The sequence below is a fragment of the Apodemus sylvaticus genome, chromosome 3 (genome assembly GCF_947179515.1).
Source record: "Apodemus sylvaticus chromosome 3, mApoSyl1.1, whole genome shotgun sequence".
In the NCBI taxonomy this organism is placed as follows: Eukaryota; Metazoa; Chordata; class Mammalia; order Rodentia; family Muridae; genus Apodemus; species Apodemus sylvaticus.
In genome coordinates this window covers 155,008,330-155,031,223 of record NC_067474.1, presented here as the reverse complement: position 1 = coordinate 155,031,223, position 22,894 = coordinate 155,008,330, and the positions used below count along the sequence as shown (strand labels likewise).

The following is a 22,894-nucleotide window of genomic DNA, read 5'->3' as shown; positions in this document are numbered from 1 at the left end:
TGCCACTCATGCATACAAACAGTAATAGGAAAATGTCAATTCAACTTTCAGCGTGGTACAGACGAGCTAACAGGAAGTGTAAAGAGGGGTTTGGTAAGCTCGTGGTGGGCTGTGAGCAGATGCTTCGGCACGGGCCTGCAGGGTGAGGAGTGTGTCAGGTGCTTTTTACTGAGGCGAGCCCCACTGCCGGTGAGACACTGGTGCCTCTTTCTGGGCCTGTGAAGCCCTTGTTTGGGAGCAGGGGCTTTTGTGCTGCCAGTTCTGACTGTCCCTTTGTCTTCTCCCATCTCCAGGGCCCCCCTGAAGGTGAGCCCTTGCAGTCCACGCAGCCTGCACAGCCTGCCCCGTCTACGCAGTCCACGCAGGCCGTACCGCCTGCCCCACCCTGCCAGCCCTCCCAACTCAGCCAGCCTGCCCAGCCACCGAGTGGCAAGATTCCTCAGGTCTCCCAAGAAGCAAAGGGGACGCAGACAGGAGGGGCAGAGCAGGCCCGCCTCCCAGCCATCCCCACTAACAGGCCATCTGAGCCCCACGCTCAGGTTCCAAGGGCACCCGTGGAAACAGCCCAGCCAGCCCACCCCTCCCCGGTGTCAGTCTCCATGAAGCCCGAGCTCCCAAGCCCTCTCTCCTCTCAGGCCGCCCCAAAGCAGCCATTGTTTGTCCCTGCCAACTCGGGCACAAGCACCCCACCTGGGCTGGCTTTGCCCCACACCGAAGCCCCGCCAGCCCCCAGACAAGACTCTTCTCTACACGTGACGCCTCAGCGGCCTGTGGACATGGTCCAGCTTCTGAAGGTAAGGTGCAGAGGCTGACTGGGAGTCTGAGTGTTAGTAGAGATCAGCTGGCGGCCACAGGCCTCCTGGACACTCCGTGACCCTGTCTCTGCTGTCTGTCCTGCTAAGCAGAAGTACCCCATCGTGTGGCAGGGCCTGCTGGCCCTCAAGAACGACACAGCTGCCGTGCAGCTGCACTTCGTCTCTGGCAACAACGTCCTGGCTCATCGGTCCCTGCCTCTCTCTGAGGGCGGTCCCCCGCTGAGGATCGCCCAGAGGATGCGACTGGAGGCCTCACAGCTGGAAGGGGTTGCCCGGAGGATGACAGTAAGACTCGGGACGGGTAAAGGCCACGCACTTCACAGGGAGGGGGCACGAGACAGCAGTGAAACTCTAGAAGTGGGCAACAAGAAAAACTCTGCTTGGGTAGAGAGATACCTGTAGACCTCGCGCATGCACACACACACACACACACACACACACACACACACACACGCATGACACAGCCATCGCAGAGCACCTTAGCTAGGACACATGTCGTTTTGTCAGGAGATCCCTAACCTATTCGCCTCTGCTCCAGGTGGAGACAGACTACTGCCTGTTGCTGGCTCTGCCCTGCGGCCGTGACCAGGAGGATGTGGTGAGCCAGACCGAATCCCTCAAGGCTGCCTTCATCACTTACCTGCAGGCCAAGCAAGCAGCCGGGATTATCAACGTTCCCAACCCTGGCTCCAATCAGGTTGGTCCCTTGTCCCATCCCTACCCCACAGGTAGGGCCAGTTCAGGGCAGGGCAGGAGGGCTGGTCTGCCAGGTGGCATGGATAGTTGTAGTACTAACCAGAGTGCCCCAGGAGTTCCCGGAGAAGGCGGGCGTGGGAGGAACATGGGTAATGGCCACCAGCTGTCCATCCCGGGAGGAGGAGCTCAGGGACAGCTCAGAGGGCAGTGCTGACCTTGAACCGTAGAGCTGGTGACATGGCACATGCCCTGCTGCCTGCAGGACCCCGCTAAGCCTGCCAGGTGCAAGCAGGGTGGTCATGAAGACAGTGGTCCCCACTCTCTCTCTCCTCCTCCAGCCCGCCTACGTGCTGCAGATCTTCCCACCCTGTGAGTTCTCTGAGAGCCACCTCTCCCGGCTGGCCCCTGACCTCCTGGCCAGCATCTCCAACATCTCTCCCCACCTCATGATTGTCATCGCCTCAGTGTGAGGCGCTCAACGATCAACCCCTCAGGGCGTTTTCCTGAGGCTCTGCTGCAAAAAAGAAATGAACACAGAACCGTGGACAACCCAGGCAGGCAGCGGAGGTGCTGAAGGGGCAGATGACTGCCAGGCGCCCCCAGCTGCCCTCGCCCTTGCCCCGGCCCCGCCCGCCCGCCCAGCTCTGTCTGTGGATGGAGCTCCTCTGGGGTGGTGCTGCTTGTATGTTTACATGAACTTCTCGCCCAGGACAGACCACCAACCCATGGACGCGCAGAAACCTTAGGGGCTGGGTTTCTCTCCTCGCTTGGAGAGAAAAGGCACCGGGCCGTGGGATTCTTCTGTTTTGTTAAACAGAATAGAACAGCCTTTGCACTAAATTAGTGACTCGCCTAGTGAGCACAGGCTGTGATCACGCTCCGGACGTGTGTGCGTGAGCACGTGTGGACGCTCATGCAGGACCTGGGACTCCTGAAGCCTTGGTGTCAAGGAACATTTCAGTGGGCGTTTGCCCCATCTCCTCCGGTCCCCTGCTCATCGGACATGTCACCTTTCTTATTCTCCTGCCGCCGCTACCTTCAACTCACCGGATGTACAGTTTACAGTTGAGTCAAAGCGAACAGAAGGAGTTTGCTTCTTGGCCGGATGTGGAGAACTTGGGATGTGTATATATAAATATATAATATATATAAATATATATAATACTGACTTAAATCAAATTTCCCTGACATACATTTTTTTTAATCTGTGCCAAAAATGTGTTTTCAAAGAAAATCTTATTTTCATACTCAGACTTTGTACCGTCACTCATTTGTATAAGTGCGCTTCGCTCCTGCACGGGTCCTGCTCCTGCAACATGGAAGTGTCACATAGCACCTGTACAGAAGACCTGGCCACTCCGCTCCACTCTTCCTGTGACCTGGACCTCTCCCTGACTTCCTAACACTTATTAATTTATGAAACTGTTTTTCTCAGCGCAGTTTTGTTCTGTGTGTCCATTGGATTACAAACTTTATTAAAAAATACAAAACACCTCGAGTGTGACGGCAGTTGTCACTCAGTGGGAGTCCCCCGGTTCTTAACTTGCTATCCCATGTCCGTGAACAAGGACCCTCCCTTTGTGCCACCGAATCTTCCCCAGATGAGTGTTTTACCTGGTGCTCAGTCCAGGCGCTCAGCCCTTGGCACACTGAGACCCTTCCTCCGCCCGCCTGCCCCCTTGCAAGCCCCGGCTCTGGGTTCATGCTGGCCCTGCCCTTCTCCCCTCCCCGAGTGAGGCCTTGCTCCCGTGGTGGCCAGGAGCCCACCATTCCTGTGGTTGTTAATTCTGTATCTGCCTCAAGAAAAAGCTGAGGCACCATTTTCTGGAGAGCCCAGTTGGGACCACAGAGCAGGCCAGCCCAGGTCAGTAGGGCTCGTACTGGGGAGAGCTCCGCCCGCAGAGCCAGCCGCTCCCTTCCCGTGTCCTCCCAGGCTGGTGGCATACTGCAGTGAGTGAGTGTGGCCACTGCAGGGCGCTGCTGTGGCCCGGGGAAAGCAGGTGCCACGCCTGGGTACTGAGAAGCCAGCCACCAGTCTGTACCTGCACTGCTGCTGGCTGGACCTGGGACAGTCGCTGGGTGAGTCGAGTCGCACCTCAGCCTCTGGGTGCCATCTGTGGCTAAGTGACTTAGGACAGCATGAGGCTCCACTTCGCATGGGGGACAGCGGTACAGCCCAGGAAGCATGGTCCCCGGGGTTCCTGTTAAGCTGGTGACACAGGGACCACAGGCAACATTAGAAAATAATCAACTTTATTCTCTCTAGGGAATGGGGGCAGGAGCACCTTCCGAGTCCTAGGGTGCCATCATCCTTAAATAAACAGTCAGGCGGCCTGCTCACTCGGCGGGTGGCAGGCAATCCGGGGCTGTGGGTGGAGTCTCTGCCAGCGTGGGCTGGCCCTCAGTCCCATCCCTAGGACGGAAGACCAGCTCTCCAGCCTGCAGCATCTGCCCTGCCGGCCACGTGCTGCCTGGCCCGTACTGCTGGTAGAAGTCCGCGTCCGTCTGGAACATGACGAGGGCCTGGGCTGTGTGGATCCGGACGTGCTGGGCGAGGCTATTGGCGTCCAGGAACTTGTCCCCGCAGGAGTCACAAGCGTAGAGGATGTGAGTGTTGGGGTCTGTGGAGGTGGGGGCTGTGGTCAGGCTGGGAAGGGCCCTGGGTCCACTGGCGTTCCTGCCCCAGACTGCCCCCTCACCTTCTTCCTGCACTTGCTTGACAGCTTTGCTGATCTCAGCTTTGAGCACTTCCGTTTCGTCCGCTGTCACTGCGGCCCCCACCGGTACCACTGTGGGCAGAGTCAGCAGGGCCTGAGGCAGAAGCCACAAGAACCTACCCCATTGTTGCCACCGAGGCAGGCTGCTGTGGCTGCCCTCTGCCGCCCTGCCCACAGTGCACACCTGTGAGCTGAGTGACCGCCGTCGCTGCCAGTGCCTCAGTGGCCAGGGTGACCATGTCATCCACAGTGACCACGCTGACCTCACCGCCCTCGTCTGGCTCCAGGATCTTGATGCCTGCCTTGCCCTGATGCACGGTCTTTACATGAGAACGCAGGTTGTCTACCCGGTTGAAGCCGCGGCCACACTTGTCACACAGATAAGGCTTCTCTCCTGGTGGGGAGGCAAGTTACCATCCTGCCACCTGCAGGCCTCCCAGTACCCAGCAGCCCAGCTCTCCTAGAAGTTCTCTGAGGCAGCCTCCTCCTGGAAGGCAGGTGGAGTCCACACTTGGACCTCAAGGCACCTGTAGAGTGTGGCATGAGGGTCCCTACCTCCACCCGCCACAGGTGTCCCCCAGAACTGGCTGGGACGGGGCGGGGAAGGGACCCACGGGAGGCCCGTGCGCTCACCAGTGTGGATGATGATGTGCTTGGACAGGTCCCCCACATTCACGAAGGCCTTGCTACACACGCTGCACTTGTGTGGTCGGATGTTGTCATGGTGACGAATGTGATTGGCCAACTGGCTGGACTGGACAAACCTAAAAGGTGACAGTAAGGGGCTCACACTGACCCCAGGAGCTCCAGTGGGGGAGGGGTAGCAGTCCCAGCACTCTGGGACACGGCCTGGGATTTGGTCTCATGCTCCCTGGGGTCAGGGCCGGCCATACTACCTCTTGCCACAGCGTTCGCAGACATACGGCTTCTCCCCCGTGTGCTGGCGGACATGGGCGATGAGGGAGCTGGCTTGGGTGAAGGCCTTGCCACATATCACGCACTGGCACGGCTTCTCACCTGGGGCAGAGGCACACGGCACTAGCACCCGCCGGGCTCCCTGCACCCCTTCCACAGCCCACACAGGGCCTCCTCACCCACCCGTGTGGATCCGGACGTGCCGCTGCAGCGCGCCTGGGTCGGCGAACTGCCGCTGACAGTGGGTGCACACGTAGGGCTTCTCCCCACTGTGGATCCGCAGGTGCCGCTTGAGGTTCCCTTTGGAGACAAAGGCAAGGCCAGTGCTGCACCCCGAGGGCCGGGGCGGCGCCAGGCTTGGGCACAGTGCGGGCCGGGCGGGCGGGCGGGCGGGCGGGCCTACCTGAGGTGGTGAACTGCTTCCCGCACTCCCGGCACTTGAGAGGGCCGTCGGCAATGTGGATCTTCAAGTGGGCCTTCAGGTTCCCCACCTGCACCCAGACAGGGGCTCAGAAGGGTCCCCTGAACCCGCCTTCTCCCCAACCCCATAAGCTAGGGAATGACGGACTTCCTGGTTTCCCAAGGGCAGAGCTCCATTCCTGATGGAGGCCCAGGTCCCAGCACTGGAAGGAAAACCGACCCAGCCCTCCAGGATTCCATCCCTGTCCACAGACAGTGGCTGTCGCCTGCGCTCCCTGGGGCGCTCCGAGGCGCCCTGTGGTGCGGGCTCAGGAGGGCGCACACCTGGTTGAACTTCTTGTCGCAGTGAGGACACTTGTGCTCCTTGTCGGTGTCGTGGGTCTCCAGGTGGCGCATCTTGGAGGTGGGGTCTGAGAAGGAGCGGCCACAGTAGTCGCACTGGTAGGGTTTCTGGCCACTGTGTACCAGCTGGTGGCGCTTGAGGTTGCCTGAGGTGGTGAAGAGCTTGCCACAGTCCCCGCAGCGGTAGCGCGCCTCCCCCGAGTGCCTCTTCTTGTGCAGGTTCAGGAGGCTGATGAGCCTGTAGCTCTTGCCACACTCCTCGCACCCGTAGGGTTTCAACGGGCTGCGGGGCAGAAGGTGCTGGGTGATAGGAAGGGGCGCTCGCGGGGTGGGCCCCGAACAGGTGCCCAGTCTGGAGGAGACAAGTGGGTACCTGTGTGTCTTCTCGTGAGCCTTGCACGCTGCGGGGTCCGAGAAAGCCTTGCTGCACTCCCGGCATGAGAAAGGTTTCTCGCCCGTGTGGATGCGGATGTGCCGCTTGAAGTTCCCCGTGTGCGTGAACTCCTTTCCGCAGTCCTGCAGGCGCAGCAGGGAGGGGACGTGAGGGGCTGCGGGGACCCTGGAGGCTCAGGGCTGGCACCGCCCACGGCCCGCACCTCGCACTTGTGGATGATGGAGCCGTAAGCCTTGGACTCAGTGCGATCCCCGTAGGTGCCCGAGCGCAGGGTCTGGCCCTCCATGCCAAGCTCCTGCCCAGAGTCTGTGCCCGCAGACTCTTCGTTCTCCTCAGGAGGCTCCCCGTTATCCAGATGCACCCCCTCTTCTTTGACGGAGGCAGGCCCTGCGCCCTCTTCCTCTTGCCCCTCTTCTCCTTTGCTGGCTGGCTCCACTTCCACTTCTGCACAGAAAAGAGCAGGCACTGAGGGTGTGCCTGGGGGCGGGGCCCCTCCTGGGCTGGCCCAGTAAGTCCCCCCACTTCTTTAGGTGACAGTGACTCCAGGATCTGTAACTTGGTATTGGCTGCTTAGAGACTGTGCCCCCTCGGGCAAACGTCTGGCCTTTTCAGTCAGCCTAGCACGTGTGAGGTTTCTGGCAGCATGGCCCGCCCAGCACGGGCTGACAGGATGCTTCCAGACAAGCAGGAAAGGATGGGGCGTGCAGTGAGGACCGCTCAGGACTGAAGAAAGAAAATGTGTGAAGTGAAGGCAGAGTCTGAGCAGGACAGGCTAGACACAGAAGCGCCAGGGATCCCAGAGGTGCGGGAGGGGAGACGGGACAGCCTGGCCTGGGGAGTGGCACCTTGCTCCGAGCCCTCTGACAAGGCCTCGGCCTCTGCGGCAGCCATGCCGCTCGTGGGGTCCTCCGGCTTGAGCTCCACAGGCAGAGGCTCCCGGGGGGCATCTGCCTTCTCCGTTTGTTCTGCACCTGAGGAGGGACGGGAGGCTGGATTGGGACTCTGTCCAGAGGCCAGAGAGGTCTCTTCCATGGCTGGAACAAACCCTGCAGAACAAACTGTCCTAGCCAGACGTGAGCCAGAAGCTCACAGGAGCGCGTGCCGCCAGCCTCCCAGGCACAGGCCTTTCTCTACTGTCTTGGGGCCCAGGCCGCAGGTCACCTCCTTCCGGGGAGCCAGCCCATGACACTCGGTCACAACTCACCACTGGCCGCACTCTCTGCCTGCCCGCCGCGCTCCTCTTTGAGCTCTCGGCCTGGGCCTGGGGATGAACTGCTTCTTGCCTGCTCCAGCCTGCTCAGCATGGCGGCGGCAGCCTTCTCTTCTCTGGCTCTCTTGTCTCCTCCTGGAGACAAGACACACAGACTCGTGGTGTTCCATCAAGTGTCATCTGCCAGAGGAATGAGGTGGCGCCCGAGTCCCCGCAGGACTTGTAGGTATCTCACTAGTGTGTTCAGGAGCGCCCCAGGCCAGGACTGACTTCTCAAGGCCTGCAGCCTCGCCAGCACAACCGAGATTATCCTACCCGGGCAGCGGGCACTGGGTGTGGGTCAGGGCTCACGGGGAGCCAGGATCCTTGACCTGCGTGATAGGAGTCTATGGCTTCTGAGGATGTCCTGAGAGGACAGCAAGGGAGCTTCTGAAAGGGCAGCTACGAGAGGCTCTGGTAGCAGCTCTGGGCACCCAGTGGCCCAGGTGTGGCTCCTGCCCTCTGCAGCTCAAAGGTAGAAAGGGACAGGCCTGGGAGCCTTCCCGGAAGTGCTAGCCACACCGTACCAGCACCCCATGATAAAGGTCAGGGAGATGAGGAATCTGAGAGCCAGTGAGGAGACCCAGAGGCAGGCCGGAGCTCAGAAGCCACCCTTCAGGAGCGGCCAGCCAGTGACCTCACCTTCCACAGCCGAGGTGCCTGTGCTCTCCCCGGCCGCGCTGCTCGGCTCAGGCTCAGGCTCGGCGAGCGACTTGAGCGTGTGACACGCTGTGATAATGTCCTGCATCTGGAGGAAGCTGGCCACGGCCAGAACATCGTCCACGTTCTCCGGGCTGAGGCTCAGCCTGGCGGTGTACATGAACTCCAGCACCTGCCCCAGGCCTGTCAAGGACAGGGTGGCCGGCCGTCACAGACCCACCTCAGGGTCTGCCAGTGGGAAATCAAACTGTGCAAAGGCTCCACCACCTGTCTGCTGGGCTGGGGACAGATTCTGAAAAGATGTACAAGGGGACTAAACATCCCTCCCTTCTGAAAATGTCTTCAAGACCTCATCACCTGGTCTACCAAACCCTCAGCCATCTGACCTTCGTGTGTCTCTCTCCACATCTATAAAATGGGAGCGTACCTTAACCTGACCATCTCGAAAACAGGTGTTAGGGCTGCTCCAACCTTCCTCAAATCCAGGCCCATCTCCAGCCTGTGCGCCTGAAGTGGCCACAGAGCAGAATCAGGAAGGTCTAGGGCCTGCCTCATTCTCTCCCTGCTAAGGAGGCTGGTCCTACTCTCTGCGCCCTAGGCACACTGAACCTCTCCCCACCCCTGCCCACTCCATGTCTAGTCAGAAGAGGCTCTGAAAGGCCGGAGGAACTTGGTGCCTACAGGGTCAGACCTCAAACGCAGGTGGGACGTGGCCTGCTGGCATTTCTCTAGAAGGGCCTTGCGTGACGAGGCCCTGGCCCCACATGGTACCTGCGGCATTACTGATGTCCAGGTGCACCACGTCCTTCTGGTCTACAAAGAGCATCTTGAAGTACTCGCTGCAGGCCGCCAGCACCGCCTTGTGCGCCTTGAAGTCAACGCCGTCCACCACAAAGGTGCAGTCGCAGAGGAGCCCCAGTTGCCGCTGCTGGTTCAGCTGCTCCAAGACTCGCTGGCTGTGCTGGGGGAAATCCATGGCTGCAGAAAGCCATGCCTTCTGTCAGCACGGGGAAGGGATGCCAGCCCCACTCACTGCCAACTGCCAGGCGAGCCCAGGTGAGCCTCACAGAGGAGATGAGACTCAGACACGGGAGAGGCTTTTCTACCACAAAAGGACAGAAGACTCCAGACACTGACTGCATCCAAGGCGGCCCAGGCATTCCCAAGGCTTACAACAAAGCAAGTTCCCCACAGCAGAAAGTCTCAAGAGAGCCCCAGAGCTGGCCCCCACAGCAGAACACACCCTGGGTAATGAGCTAAGGAGTCAAAACCAAACAAATGAAGCAAAGCAACTGTGCTGTCTGTCTCACAGAACAGTGGACCACAGTTACCCAGGAACACACACAATGAGAACAGAATAAAAGGCTCTCGGTGCTGGTGGCTGTGTGAGCTGCAGAGTTCCCTCTCAGCGGTTCCCACAGGCTCTGGGAAGTTCCCTGCGCACTCAGAGGCCAGGCTCTGTAGGTGGTATCTTCTCTCTTCTCTCTTCTCTCTTCTCTCTTCTCTCTCTCTCTCTCTCTCTCTCTCTCTCTCTCTCTCTCTCTCTCTCTCTCTCTCTCTCTCTCTCTCTCTCTCTCCCCCCCTCCTTCCCGGCCTTTCCCAGCCCACCCTTGCTCAGCCCCTCCCCCCCTCAGGCTCAAGGCACTGCATAAAGCGGGTAAACCTGCTGCCTCCAGAAACATCTGAGCTGCCAGCCCGGCCGGCCTATGAGCCTCCTTAATGCTAGGAGATCCCACAGCTGTCCCAGGGGCTCAGAGCTGGACCTGGGCTGGTCCTCAGTCATGATCTATACAGAGAGATGAGATAAATACTCCAGCAGCCCCTGTGAGCCCAGCCCCACTGCAGAATCTTCTCAAGATCGGCAGTCTTCTAGGGAAACTAATGGGTTTTCTCCTGATAGAAGAAAACTTGTTTCGGAACCTTTTAAAATAAAACCTGGTACCATGTAAGGCCAATGTGCATAGAGCGGTAACAGCCAGTTGCTCCAGGACCAGGCTGTCCCTGAGCGGGACAGTGACTTTGGGGCACTGTGCCCGATGCACTAGCAGCATCCCAGGCTGTCACTGGACGCCGCCTGGAGCCGCAATGGCCATTTGAGGAGAGCCAATGGAAATCATGACCCTCACACTAGTACGGGCACATTCACCACCCTGTGGCTTCTGGAAACTTCTGAGTATGTGCCTGCAGTCTCAGTACTTAGGAAGCTGATGCAGGAGGATGATGAGTTCCAAGCCAGCCAGAGTCACTGTCTCAAACAAAAAAATATGGGCTATGTACGTGCTGATCTGAGAGGAAGTATGTAATGGGGAGCGGGGCAGTGGTGTCAGGCCAACTGCAAGTTCAAACGGGAGACCAGCCATGTCCTCCCAGGCCCAAGCAGGGACACTGCTTTTGGGCCTGGCAGTGCCAACATCCATAGCTAGAAGGCAGCCTGAGGCAAGAGATAGGACCGGACACCCACAGCAAAGCCACTGGGCACCTTTCTAAGCCAGTGGCTTCCACCTTCCTGATGCTGCAACTCTTTAACACAGTTCCGCTCGGTGTGCTGACCCCAACTACAACATTCTGTCCATTACTACTTCTCCATAACTATAATTTTCTTGCTGTTATGACTCCTATGCAAACATCTGTTTTCCAGTTGTCTTAGGCGACCCCTGTGAAAGAGCCATCAGGCCTTGGAGAGGTCATAACCCACAGGTGGAGACTCACCGCTCTAAGTCCTCAGACTCCGGAAAGAGCAAACTCTCACTGCTGATCTGAAGGGATGAGGGGGAATCTCAAAAGCTGCTGCTCAGAGTATAAGACTGAGAGACACACGCCCGGGCCTGGGTTAAGTGCCCTTTCTGGGGTGCCCAAGAGATGTAGGTGCACACTCCAAGGCACAAAGCAGGTGTGGGCACCCCATGCCAGGGTGATCCTAGTGCTGTCTTCTGAGGTAGAAAAGCTATGGGCGGTCAGGAGTCCTAGTGACGATCTCCACAGCCAGTGAGCCCCCTCCCGAGTGCAAAGAGGGAGCTGCATTCCACGTCTGGTTTGCTCCATCCCGAGCGACTGGTGCACACGTGGACCCCGACAGTCTTGGTGGAGGCCTCGCCTCCTTCCTTTGTCCAGAATGCTCACCTAGGTCCTGTCCACCTTGACCCTGCCGCCATTGTTTCCCTGTGTTCTGCAGTCCACCCTGTAGCACAGCACACAGCTCAGTAAGTGGACCCTCAGAGGCATCGACTTCGGAGAGCCCTGTGACTCCCCGGGTGGTCTCTGCTCCCCGGGCCCAGGGCCCCCCTCAGTGGGCATCTGGAGTTGCCCTTTGGGTTTCTCCTTTCTTTTCTTCTCTTTCCTCTTTTGAGACAGGGTCTCACTGTACAGCCCTGACTAGCTTAGAGCTCAGAGATCTGCCTGCCTGCCTTTGCCTCGAGTGCTAGGTTAAAGGCATTCACCATTGCACCAGCAAGGTCACGGTTTTTAAATAAAACAACAAAAAAGAAAGCCTAAATACCAATCGCAGGCAAGGTCCTGGGCTCGGTTTCCTAGGGCCCATGGGGAGGGGCAGGGTGGTGAGCTTCAGTGGGGACATTAGCCTGACCTGACAAAGGTACACACGGGTGGGACCCAGGAGGGCTCACGCTCCTCAGCTCAAACCGTTCAGAAGCTAAGATCCATTCTGCTCAACTTAACAATGAAGAAATCGCATTTACTAAGTGTGCGGCCTGACTGCTCAAAGCCGGAACGCCACACCCTGCTCACCTACACACTAAGCACAGAGCCACTCAGGGCCCAGCTGTCCTGCTGCCTCAGAGACATATGCACCTCAGATGCAAAGACTAAAGAGAACTTCTCCAGAATCCAGGGTGTCTCCAGTGGAGGAGGGGATCCCACATTCTTTACAAGGTTAATTACACCAACTCAAATGGGGGTGGGGGCCGCCCTCAGCGCCCAGCAGCCCTCTGTCTGCAGGAAGCAGAGAGACAGATTCTAAGTTACTCTTCTTCAGGCCTGTATCTCACGGTCCCTACATCCTTTACTTGGGCACTCTGGGTGACTAGATCCACCCACCATAACCTATCCCCCCTTCTAAACACAATCTGGAAAGTGCCTATCACACAACTCCAGCGGTGGTGTGGGGGCAGAGGGAGGGCATGCTGAACAGAACACAGCGAGGGTGAGCCGACTCTGCTGACAAGCCTTGACGCCGACTGACTGGACTGTGAGGCCAACTGAGGCACCAGGGTGACTGAGCTGCACAGCTCCCTCCCAAAGCCACACAACCGTCAAACACTGACAGGATCCCAGTCACTGCAGACCCACGCCGGCATGAGGGGCGGGGCCACAGGCTCGGACCGACCGGCCAGTTCTAGCTTCCACACAGAGGTCACCACTGAGTTCAGCTCGCCTTTCCTGATCATCTGAAAAGACAAGCGGTTCAGACATCTTAACATCTGACATATGCACCTCAGGCCGATGAGACAGAAGGTCAGAGGCCACCCTGGGAGGGTGAAGCTGTGCACCCAACCCCACTACCAACTGTCTCGTCATGTGTAACCTGGCAGGGAGAGAACCGTCAGCAGTGCTGCCTCCTGCTACCACAGTGCTTGTGCCCAGCAACTGCTCACTTCGTATCCACACTGTTGCTTCCATTGTTAGCAGTTTTTCTCAATATATAGACGTATACACACACACACACACTATCTAGAAAGATAATCCTTCCTTCTGCAGTGAATGAGAGGAGACAATGCTAGGATTAAACCCGGGGCTCTGCGTGCCCACCCCTGAGCTGCTCCGTCTCCTCGTCTAAGCATATAGATCTTTAGAGAAACATCCAGGCCTGCTCGGGACTCCAGCTTCTGACACCTCATCCTCTACTGACAGTGTTACCCTGACCTAACGTCGTTTTCCAGCCCTGAATCCATAGTGATTTCTGTAATTATAAAAAGCAAACTCTCTTTCTTTCCTGCGCCAACAGAGCTGCCTCAGACTCTCGGCGCAGCAGACCGACCGTGCGAACTCACATCCCTTACCTCCCAGTGCTGGGGCCGCGGCTGTGCCAGCTGTCAGGCTGTCTACTGCGCGGTCTCACTTGTGGCTGTGTCTTAAGAAACAAAAGTGAGCCGGGCGGTGGTGGCGCACGCCTGTAATCCCAGCACTCTGGGAGGCAGAGGCAGGTGGATTTCTGAGTTCAAGGCCAACCTGGTCTACAGAGTGAGTTCCAGGATAGCCAGGGCTACACAGAGAAACCCTGTCTCGAAAAAACAAAAAACAAAAAAAAAACAAAAACAAAAAAGAAACAAAAGTGAACAAAAGGGCCAGCACCTGCACTGGTCCTTCCTTCTGCTCCCTCTTGCCGGCTACAAGGACATGAGTTCAGGCTGGCTTTGAACCTGTAATGGAGCCAAGGATGACCTCAGCCTCCTAGTCTTCCCATCTCACAAGCAGAGAAGCCAGCATCCCGATACTGTCTGCCCCAACCTCAAGAACCACAAGAAACTCACCTGTTTAATTTGCCCAGCCCGAGGTACTCTGTGATAGTGACAGAGAACACACTAAGCCCGAGATAAGCGTTTGAGAAGCAAGTCTGTGAACCAGGATGGGCAAAGATCGGTAGGCGGCCCAGCTCCCTGAGGCCTGGAGTTGCCACCCGGTGACCCTGCAGCTCGCCAGGCAGACAGGGCACAGAGATGAGAGCAGGGGCTTCATGCTCCTCTGTACTCACCAGAGCCTTGAGCCTCCCGAGAAGGCTAACCACCGACACCACAGGGAAGGCCAGCACGTGCTGTGCAGTCAGGAAGAACTATCTGACAGTCAGAGGGAATGAGGAGGACAACGGCCTAGAAGAAGGTGCGAGAGGACGTGCACACTGCACACCCCGGACCCCGGACCCAGCGCGGAGCCACATGCACGCGGCAATGCCCTTTCTCTTTCAGTTTCGTGCAGAGTAAGCGCTGCCCACTAAGGTACAGCCAAGATGCTTTAAACACGCTCTTTTAAAGGCCTTGGGCGAACTGAAAACTGAATGGCACGACTCTGAAAGGCACTGAGCAGCTGAGGGACAGCAGAGGGCAGGAAGGCCAGCAGCCACTGCAAAGAGGGCCACAGACTCGGTGGTCTCACATGCTGGCAGCAGTGCCCCAGGTACGAGCCTATGTTGGGCCGGAGAGTAATGGCCGATGTCTTTAATCCTACCACTTGGGAGACAGAGGCAGGGCCTCTCTTGAGTTCTGAGTCTGAGTCCAGCCTGGTCTAAAGGCAGGTCTACAGGGACAATCAGGGCTGACGTAATTAGCATTTGTTGGAGCTGACACAAACTAGCTACTGCCACGGAGGTGGGCTGTGAGGGGACATCACGGGAAGCTGGCATGGTGGCCCCTTCCCTGAGAAGAGGAGAAACGAGAGCCCATGGAAACTCACAGCCTCTTCAGACCAACTATAGACCAGGAGGAGACTGGATAAAACAACAAACAGTCAGCATGTGGCTTGGGGGCTCGGGTACTTCTGCCAGCCCCACTTCTGTCACACGGTCTGACAGAACCAATTCCAGCTAATTATCCTCAACTCCCCATGTACCTCACAGCGCGTGTGGGCGTGTATACACACACACACACACACACACACACATACACACAGCACACAAATGTATTTTTTTTAAAAAAGAAAGAACAAGGACGGAGTGTCAAGAGATGACGGTGCTGGGGCAGACTGGGCCGTGATAGCCAAGCTTCTGTGGCTTGTCAGCCGATGGCAGGGGCTGACCTGGACGGTGGCTGGCACAGCGCTTCTGCAGCACACACAGCTTGGGTTCAATCCCCAGCAGTGCACCAACCCCAAGCGTCAGTACACTCCCCAAATCCTCATCCACAGGCTCTGAAGCAAGCCTACGCTACAAGACAGAGGCCCAGCAGGGTGGTGGTGGCGCACACCTTTAATCCCAGCACTTGGGAGGCAGAGGCAGGCGGATTTCTGAGTTCAAGTCCAGCCTGATCTACAGAGTGAGTTCCAGGACAGCCAGGGCTACACAGAGAAACCCTGTCTCGAAAACCAAAGAACGAAAGAAAACTAAGGAAGGAAGGAAAGAAGGAAAGAAAGAAAGAAGGAAAGAAGGAAGGAAGGAAGGAAAGAAAGAAAGAAACAAACAAACAAACAAACAAACAAACAAACAAACTGCTGGGTGGTGGTGGCACACACCTGTAATCCAGGCACTCTGGGAGGCAGAGGCAGGTGGATTTATGAGTTGGAGACCAGCCTGGTCTACAGAGTGAGTTCCAAGACAGCCAGGGCTACACAGAGAAACCCTGTCTGGGGGGGGGGGGGGAATAAAAAAAAAAAAAAAAAAAAAGAAGAAGAAGCTGTGCCTTATAAATACATGAAGCTGACATGACAAAATTAAACTCTCAACTGATGATGGCTGGAACCTGAAAAGCTGTTAACTTCCACCTGGTGACACTGGCAGAGTTTAGTCTCTGGCCCTCCACACAACACCACAGAACAGGAAGCTCTTCTGCCCTGAGGGGCTCAAGACCCCGGTGACATTCGGCAGAGTCCTGAGTGCTTCAATGCTGAGTCACAGTGTGACTGAGTCATGCCCTAGAGAGACACCCACATCCTGCAGGGTACAGTGACAGCAAGGGCACCCTTCTCAGAAGGAGCTCATGGGGACAACCACCCTGAGCCCTGCTGTTTTCCCATCCACAACATCCTTACGGAGGAAGGGAGGGGGAGGAAGGGAGGGGCGGGCTGGTCGGGTACTTCCTCAGTCAGAGGCCTTCCCATCAAGAGACCTTTAAGGTATTAAGGGTGTGCACTGAGGTGGTGCCACAGGTTGCAGTAGAACACACCTGTAAAACCGGAGCATCAGGAGGCACAGTACAGAGGAGTGCAGTTGGTTCAAGGCCTGCCTGAGCTATCCTGTGAGGCTCTGTGTCAAAGTAGCAACAAAAACCATTTCCTACTTTCTGTAAGACCTGGTGACTATAAAAATGTCTCAATGAAAAAGAACCATTTCGCCAGGCGGTGGTGGTTCACGCCTATAATCCCAGCACTCTGGGAGGCAGAGGCAGGCAGATTTCTGAGTTCGAGGCCAGCCTGGTCGACAGAGTGAGTTCCAGGACAGCCAGGGCTACACAGAGAAACCCTGTCTCGAAAAACCAAATCCAAAAAGCCAAAAAAAAAAAAAGAGAGAGAGAGAAGAAGGGAGAGAGGAAGGGAGGGAAGGGGGGAGGGGGACATGAAAGTAGAGGACTAGCTAGGGAGAGGCAGAGGAGGGGTGAGCGTGGGAGGGGCATGATGGGATAGATGCACATATATGAGGTGCAGGAACGAAATCATTACATAGAGAACTAGCACGCACAGAACCACATCCCGAGTCTTCAGGCGACAGAACTCACAGACTGCCTTAACTTTATATCGTCTTTCCATTTCCAGCAGTTCCAGGCCATGGTGATGCACACCGTCTAATACCAGGGCTTGGGATGCTGAGGCAGGAGGACATGGGAGTTCAAGGACAGTCTGGTCTCTGCAGCAAAATCCTGCCTCAAAACACAAAATCCAGAAGCCAGAGTGGTGGGGCCTTTAATCCCAGTACTTGGGAGACTGGCAGATCCCTGGACACCAGCCTGCTCTACAGAGTAAGTTCTAGGACAGCCAGGGCTATGCAGAGAAACCCTCTCAGAGATCCCCAAACAAACAACAACAAAAAGCCAGGGCCGGAGAGGTGGCTCAGGGCTTACAAGCACTTACCCTCTTGCAGAACACCCAGGTTCAATTTCCAGAAGCAATATGGCAGCTTACAACCAAGTGTAACTCTAATCCAATGCCCTCTGATTTCTATAGGCACTGAACACACATGGTGTCTAGCCATACATGCCAGGGAGACACCCAGACACATAAAATAAAATAAAAAACAATTAAGAAGCAAAGCCAGCCAGGGATGAGGGCACACAGCTGTAACCACTGTGTCTGTGTAGCAGAGGCAAGAAAGACATCTGAGCCGGGCGTGGTGGCGCGCACCTTTAATCCCAGCACTTGGGAGGCAGAGGCAGGTGGAGCTCTCTAAATTCGAGTTCCAGGGCTACACAGAGAAACCCTGCCTCAAAAAAATGAGAGGGGGTGGGAGGGAGAGACAGGAAGGAAGGAAGGAAGGAAGGAAGTTAGGAAGGACTGACTATAAATATACTAAAAGTGAAGTGGGATGTTTGAAAGAAAGTACTGAATCTATGGAAACAAAACTGAGGAAAAACCGCTTTAAAAACTAAATAAAGAGGAAATGAAACAACCCCACCCTCATCTGGACAAGGTCTCATTAAACACCTCAGGTGGGTCTGGAAGATTCTCAGTCTCCCAGTATTCAGGGCTGAGTTTACAGAAAGCACCACACCCATTAGGAAATTTTTTGTTTTTGTTTTTTTTTTAAACTAAGCAGAAAATGCTGGCACAAAAGAAAGGACTGATGAATTACATGAAAATCCAGGAATTTCTTTTCCAGTTGGAGAGATGGTGCAGTGGAGAAAATCTCTTGCAGAGGACCTCAGTTTGGTTCCCGGCACCTACATGGTGGTCCACACCACCTATGACTCCAGCTCCAGGGGTCTGATGCTCCCTTTGACCTCTGGGTACCAGGCATGCATATGGTACAGACAGATATACATGCCGGCAAAACACCCATGTGTAAAATTTAAAAATCTAAGAAACAAAGAATTTCTTTTTATCATGGGGTGGAGAGCTTGCATCCCAATGAAAAGAGACCAAAAATCACAAGTGCAGTCCATGTCTGATAGCAAAGGGTTGGTGTCCAAGACAAACAACACAATATCCACAGGCAGGTTCTGTGGTGGTGGTGGTGGTGGTGGGGCACCCAATCAGCTGGGAAGAGAGTGGGCGAATGTCCACAAAACGTACCAAGAAACCAAACTGGGCAGGCAAGATAGCTCACCCTGAGAACCTGAGTTCAATCTCTGGACTGGTCAAAGAGAGGTCACGGAAAGGTCACAGGAGAAAACCCACTCCATAGCGCTGTCCTCTAACTATATCATACACGGGCTGGAGAGATGGCTCAGTGCTTAAGGGCCACTGTCTGCCCTTGTGTCCTGAGTTCCATTCCCAGCAACCACACGTGTGGCTCACAACCATCTGTAATGGGATCTGATGCTCTCTTCTGGCATGCAGAGAGAGCACTCAGAAACAAAATAAATAAATCTTTTTTTTTTTTGGATTTGTTTTTCTCGAGACAGAGTTTCTCCGTGTAGCCCTGGCTGTCCTGGAACTCACTCTGTAGACCAGGCTAGCCTTGAACTCAGAAATCCGCCTGCCTCTGCCTCCCAGAGTGCTGGGATTACAGGCATGCGCCACCACACCCGGCTAAATCTTAATAAATAAATAAATATATCATACACGCTCTGTGGCATGCATGTACACACACACACACACACACACACACACAATGAAGTTTAGAAACCTTTTAAAAAGACAATCAAGCGAACAGAGGACACAAAATGTAAACAGACGTTTCATTGAAGCTGGAAGGAGAATGACCCTCGAGGGTAAGTAAGTGTGGCTCTTGCCATGCAACTCAGAAAGTATAATATCAGGCGGGCCAGAGGACTGTGGGGAGGCAGAGGAAGTGGGCCCCACCCACCGCCATTCCAGTGCAGCAGCAACAGCAGCACCATGTGGGCATGCCTAGCACTAAGAAGCCAGAAGCAGGATTACCACGCCTTTGAGGCCAGCCTGAGCGACAGAGAGTCTGGGGCAAACCTGGGCTACTGAGCTACCCTACTTAAAAACAAAGATACAAACAAAACACCTGCGTTGAAGAAAACAATATTATCTATCCTGAGTTTTAAGAGGTATAAAGTTAGCCGTGTAGTTCCATCCCCAGTGCCGCGGCCCCCAGAACTAAAGCAGTGCACAGAAGCATGCCGGGCAGGCGGTCTGCTGACAGCGTGCTGGGGACTCCGAGGCCTTCAGGCCCGGCTGACATGGAGGTGGGCCACCTTCCCGAGCTGGGTGGGATGGCCTGGCCTGGAGGGTGACTGAGTGGGCGAGGCAGAGGCGGCGCCCACCTGCCTGCCTCCTGGCCAGCCTGCCTCCCGGCCTCCACCTGCCCCGTCCTGGCTTCTTCCAGCTGAGCCTCGGGTCTCAGGGCAGTGCAGACATGAGGAGCATTCCTCGTTCATCTAACCTCATCCTCTGCCGTCTTTCCTTTCTCCACTCAGAGAACCAGGCTGGCCTCAAACTCACAAGACATTGGCCTACCTCTGCCCCCAAGCTTCTGGGTTAAAAGCACCAGGAAACCAGAGGGGCCCCACCCAGCTAAGGGAGTTGAAGACAGCCTTCCAGGTGGAAGGAATTAGGCCAAGAATCCTCTCCTTGGGAGACCAGCAACAGACTTCAGGGTATGGTATGTTCCCTGTGGTCCAGAGACTAACAACTGTGATTAGAAAGCTGGGGACTCCTGGGAAAAACAGAGACCCAGCACAGCCCCAACTTTCCAGTGCCACTCAGTCTGCCTAGGGAGGGACAGCGACCAGCCTTGCTGCAGTCTGGGCTTTCCTTTCCAATCCTGGCTGAGTCGCCCTGCACCTTGCAGCAGGAGGCAGCAGACGCCTGGTAAGTAGCCACAGCACACCCTGTAGATCCCACACAGGTCTCTAAGCAGCCCCAGAACTGGAGGGTCTTAGCCCAACTTACAGATGGGGAAACTGTGTCCTGACCATGACACAAATGGCCCCCTAGACAGAGCCACACACCAGAGTTCTCACTGTCCCTCCCTCCCTCCCTATGTGAAGGGAATTAGCATTAATTCAGTCTAAACCTTCATGGCCTCATCTGGCCCTCTGACATCAGGCAGGTCCCCCTTCCACTGTTCAAGTGCCTGCTTTTGAAGTGGCTGGGCACACCACACACTTCAGTCGATAGTCAAGCTGGGTCACTCTGGCCCAAGCCCCACAAACCTACCCCATGTACTGGGGCCTGGGGACACACCCACCCACCCTTATCCCCCCCCCCACTGGGCTTTCCTGCGGGTGTGGCCAGGCCCCACACTCTGGACTGTGTCACTCTGGGACCAGGTTCTCACAGCTGGTTCTCGTCCAGCACCAGATTAGCATGACATCAGAAGCTTCCGGGTGAGTGTGGCTCCCTGCTCTCTCTGCCTTTCTGAGAGATGAGGTTCAGGACCAGAAGGAGCCAGCTTGGGCCCTCAGATGGTTGCCTGCGCTTAAACAAAAACCAAGTGGCCAAAGAAATCTTGTTCCAAACGCAGCTCAAGGGACAGTGGCCTCGCAGCAAGCTCTAGAAGGAGTATTTCTAGGTTGTTAAGGGGTGGAGAAAATAACTATTTTAGTTACCCTTAGGACATTTTCCTCTTTGGCAGTACTGGAGACTTGAACCCAAGACCTTCAGGCTAGCACTACCACTGAGCCACACCTCTGCCTTGTAGGAATATTTTAGATTTCTCCTACTTAAAAGAAGATAAAATCTGGGTGTGGTGACATACACCTTTAATTCCAGCACCTGGGAAGCACCAACAGACCTTGGTGACTGAGAAGCCAGCACCAAGAGAGAAAAGAGCATGCCCAGGAAATCACTTTAGTTGAAGCCATGACCCTGAAGCAGAGGAAGGTGGAGCAGTTTGAGTTCAAAGCCAGCTAGGGTGACAGCAAATACCATTTAGACTGTATTCAAAACACAAAGCAAGGTCTTTACCAACAATTTCACAATAAAACTATTACCAGGATTTTTCTTGTTTGGTTTGTTTGTTTGTTTTGCTTTTGGGTTGTTTGCTTGTTTTGAGGGGCAGTGTTTTGGTTTTTCAAGACAGGGTTTCTCAGCGTAGCCAAGTAACCAGCCGCGACTGTCCATGATTGACTTTGTAGACCAAGCTGCCTTTGAATTCAGAGATCTGTCTGCCTCTGAATCCCCAAGGGCTAGGACCGAAGGTGGGGACCCCCCACCCCGACTTTTTTATAGTTTAAAGAAAGAAGTTCTGAACAGATGATCTGAGGCATGCTGTGGTGGATAGTGACCAGAAGGAGGCTTCCGTCCTTCAGTGTTACACACATACATACCTCAGATCTCCAAAAAGCCGAGGGAGGGCTCTCTTCTCAGACAGCGTGCCTGTAGGAACTCCAGCTCGGCTCCCCTCCTCCAGCTCATCACCTGAATGACACGGAGGAGAAGCCACAGTAAGACCCAGAGAGGCCCCCTCAGTCTCTAAGGTCAGATCTTCCTCCTGTCTGTCAGTCAGGAAAGCGCAGAGCTTAGCTCGCAGCAGACGGTAAATGGATGAATACTAGCCTGCTGTAGAACAGACTGCTGGGCCTGGGGAAAGAGGAGTGCCACCAGGACCCCAGGCGCCTCCAGGAACTTGTTCTAGGGACAGCCCTGCCCAAAGCACATGATCTTACCCAGTTCAGTGCAGCAAGGACTTTCCTGAGGGGTCTACGACACAGACACTCAGCCCAATACATACCCCCACTCAGGTGACCTCTGCCACACACCAGCCATAAGATCGCCACCAGAGAGCTTCACTTCAAAGTTTTTGGCAAAGGTTTTTTTGTTGTTGTTGGTTTTTTGTTGTTGTTGTTGAGACAGGGTCTCACGTGACAACTCAGCCTGACCTCGAGCTTGCAATATGGCTCCGGCTATATCGCGAAGGGTAGACTACCCACAATTCTGTCTGGGCCTCCCTACTGCTGGGATTCTAAGCATAGACCACCCCAGGCCTCACACTTTCTCCCACAAGCATTCCCCACCCATTTAAAGCTAAACCTTTCCTGCTGGGTGTGGTGGAACACCTTTAAGCCCAGCACTCAGGAGGCACAGGCAGGTGGATCTCTGTAAATTCAAAGCCAGCCTCGTCTACAAACCAAGTTCGAGGACAGCCAGGCTACACAGAGAAGCCTGGTCTTGGGGGAGGGGAGCACTAAATCTTTCCTCTTATTCAATGTGCTCCTTGTCCTGCTTCCTATCAGCAACCATCAGTGAAGGACAGGGGACCGTGCCAGGACTTGGCTTGGCAGGTAAAAGTGCTTGCTGGCTCACTGTACAAGCCTGCCGACCTGAGTTTGATTCCTCAAAACCCACAATGCAGTGGGGTACATCCGTGATCTCGGCTCTCCTGAGGAGAGCTGCCAGGCAGTGGAAGGAGAGTCAAGTGGACGCAGGAGGCGTCCGAGCTATACTCCACAGCAGGAAAGCCAGCGACCCTGGCTCACGGGAGAAGATGACAACCCAGTCAAGTTGTCCTCGGATCTGCACACTCTACAGTTTGAAGAAATGGGACAAACCTGGTGGCTCTGTGGCTTCTCACTGAAGTTATCACCAAGTTTTATCAATTGTACTCCAAAATTATCTCCGCTCACTCAGCATATAATCTAAAGTTACTCAAGGCCACCCTTACACCTAAATTAGTCTAACAATCTCTCTCTCTCTGTTTTATGAGGCAGGGTTTCTCTGTGTAGCCCTGGTTGCCCTGGAACTCTCTCTGTAGACCAGGCTGGCCTCGAATTCAGAGATCCACCTGTCTCTGCCTCCCAAATGCCCGCATTAAAGAAGTTTGCCGCCACCACCACCCAGCATCTAGCAATCTCTTTTAACTGATTTCAGGCTTGCTCCTTTTATGCCTCTTCCGCCTGCCTCAACCTGTGATCTTTCCAGTCCACAAACCGGCTTCTTGAATGCCTTCCCATTAACCTAA

At 55.4% G+C, this 22,894-nt stretch overlaps 2 protein-coding genes across 5 annotated transcripts in view; one reads left to right on the top strand and one right to left on the bottom strand.

Moving 5' to 3' along the window:
• Positions 1-3,003, top strand: part of Spen (spen family transcriptional repressor) — a 63,731-nt gene extending 60,728 nt beyond the window's left edge. For 2 of the 3 annotated variants that reach the window (XM_052177946.1, XM_052177944.1), the window contains exons 12-15: positions 294-794; positions 903-1,100; positions 1,354-1,512; positions 1,850-3,003. In XM_052177946.1, the coding sequence (XP_052033906.1) occupies positions 294-794; positions 903-1,100; positions 1,354-1,512; positions 1,850-1,981 (990 nt within the window). In that variant the 3' untranslated portion in view covers positions 1,982-3,003. The remainder of the gene's footprint in view (positions 1-293; positions 795-902; positions 1,101-1,353; positions 1,513-1,849) is intronic. The other variant, XM_052177945.1, reaches the window with a different exon arrangement.
• A 744-nt stretch (positions 3,004-3,747) lies between these two features.
• The window catches only part of Zbtb17 (zinc finger and BTB domain containing 17), a 20,298-nt gene continuing 1,151 nt past the window's right edge, over positions 3,748-22,894 (bottom strand). The window contains exons 2-16 of one of the 2 annotated variants that reach the window (XM_052177939.1): positions 21,264-21,354; positions 8,980-9,186; positions 8,191-8,391; positions 7,504-7,644; positions 7,145-7,270; positions 6,502-6,743; positions 6,279-6,421; positions 5,888-6,188; positions 5,547-5,634; positions 5,327-5,443; positions 5,125-5,245; positions 4,862-4,992; positions 4,413-4,622; positions 4,211-4,300; positions 3,748-4,132 (exon numbers count right to left, since the gene is read on the bottom strand). In XM_052177939.1, the coding sequence (XP_052033899.1) occupies positions 3,849-4,132; positions 4,211-4,300; positions 4,413-4,622; positions 4,862-4,992; positions 5,125-5,245; positions 5,327-5,443; positions 5,547-5,634; positions 5,888-6,188; positions 6,279-6,421; positions 6,502-6,743; positions 7,145-7,270; positions 7,504-7,644; positions 8,191-8,391; positions 8,980-9,184 (2,400 nt within the window). In that variant the 5' untranslated portion in view covers positions 9,185-9,186; positions 21,264-21,354 and the 3' untranslated portion in view covers positions 3,748-3,848. The remainder of the gene's footprint in view (positions 4,133-4,210; positions 4,301-4,412; positions 4,623-4,861; positions 4,993-5,124; positions 5,246-5,326; positions 5,444-5,546; positions 5,635-5,887; positions 6,189-6,278; positions 6,422-6,501; positions 6,744-7,144; positions 7,271-7,503; positions 7,645-8,190; positions 8,392-8,979; positions 9,187-21,263; positions 21,355-22,894) is intronic. The other variant, XM_052177940.1, reaches the window with a different exon arrangement.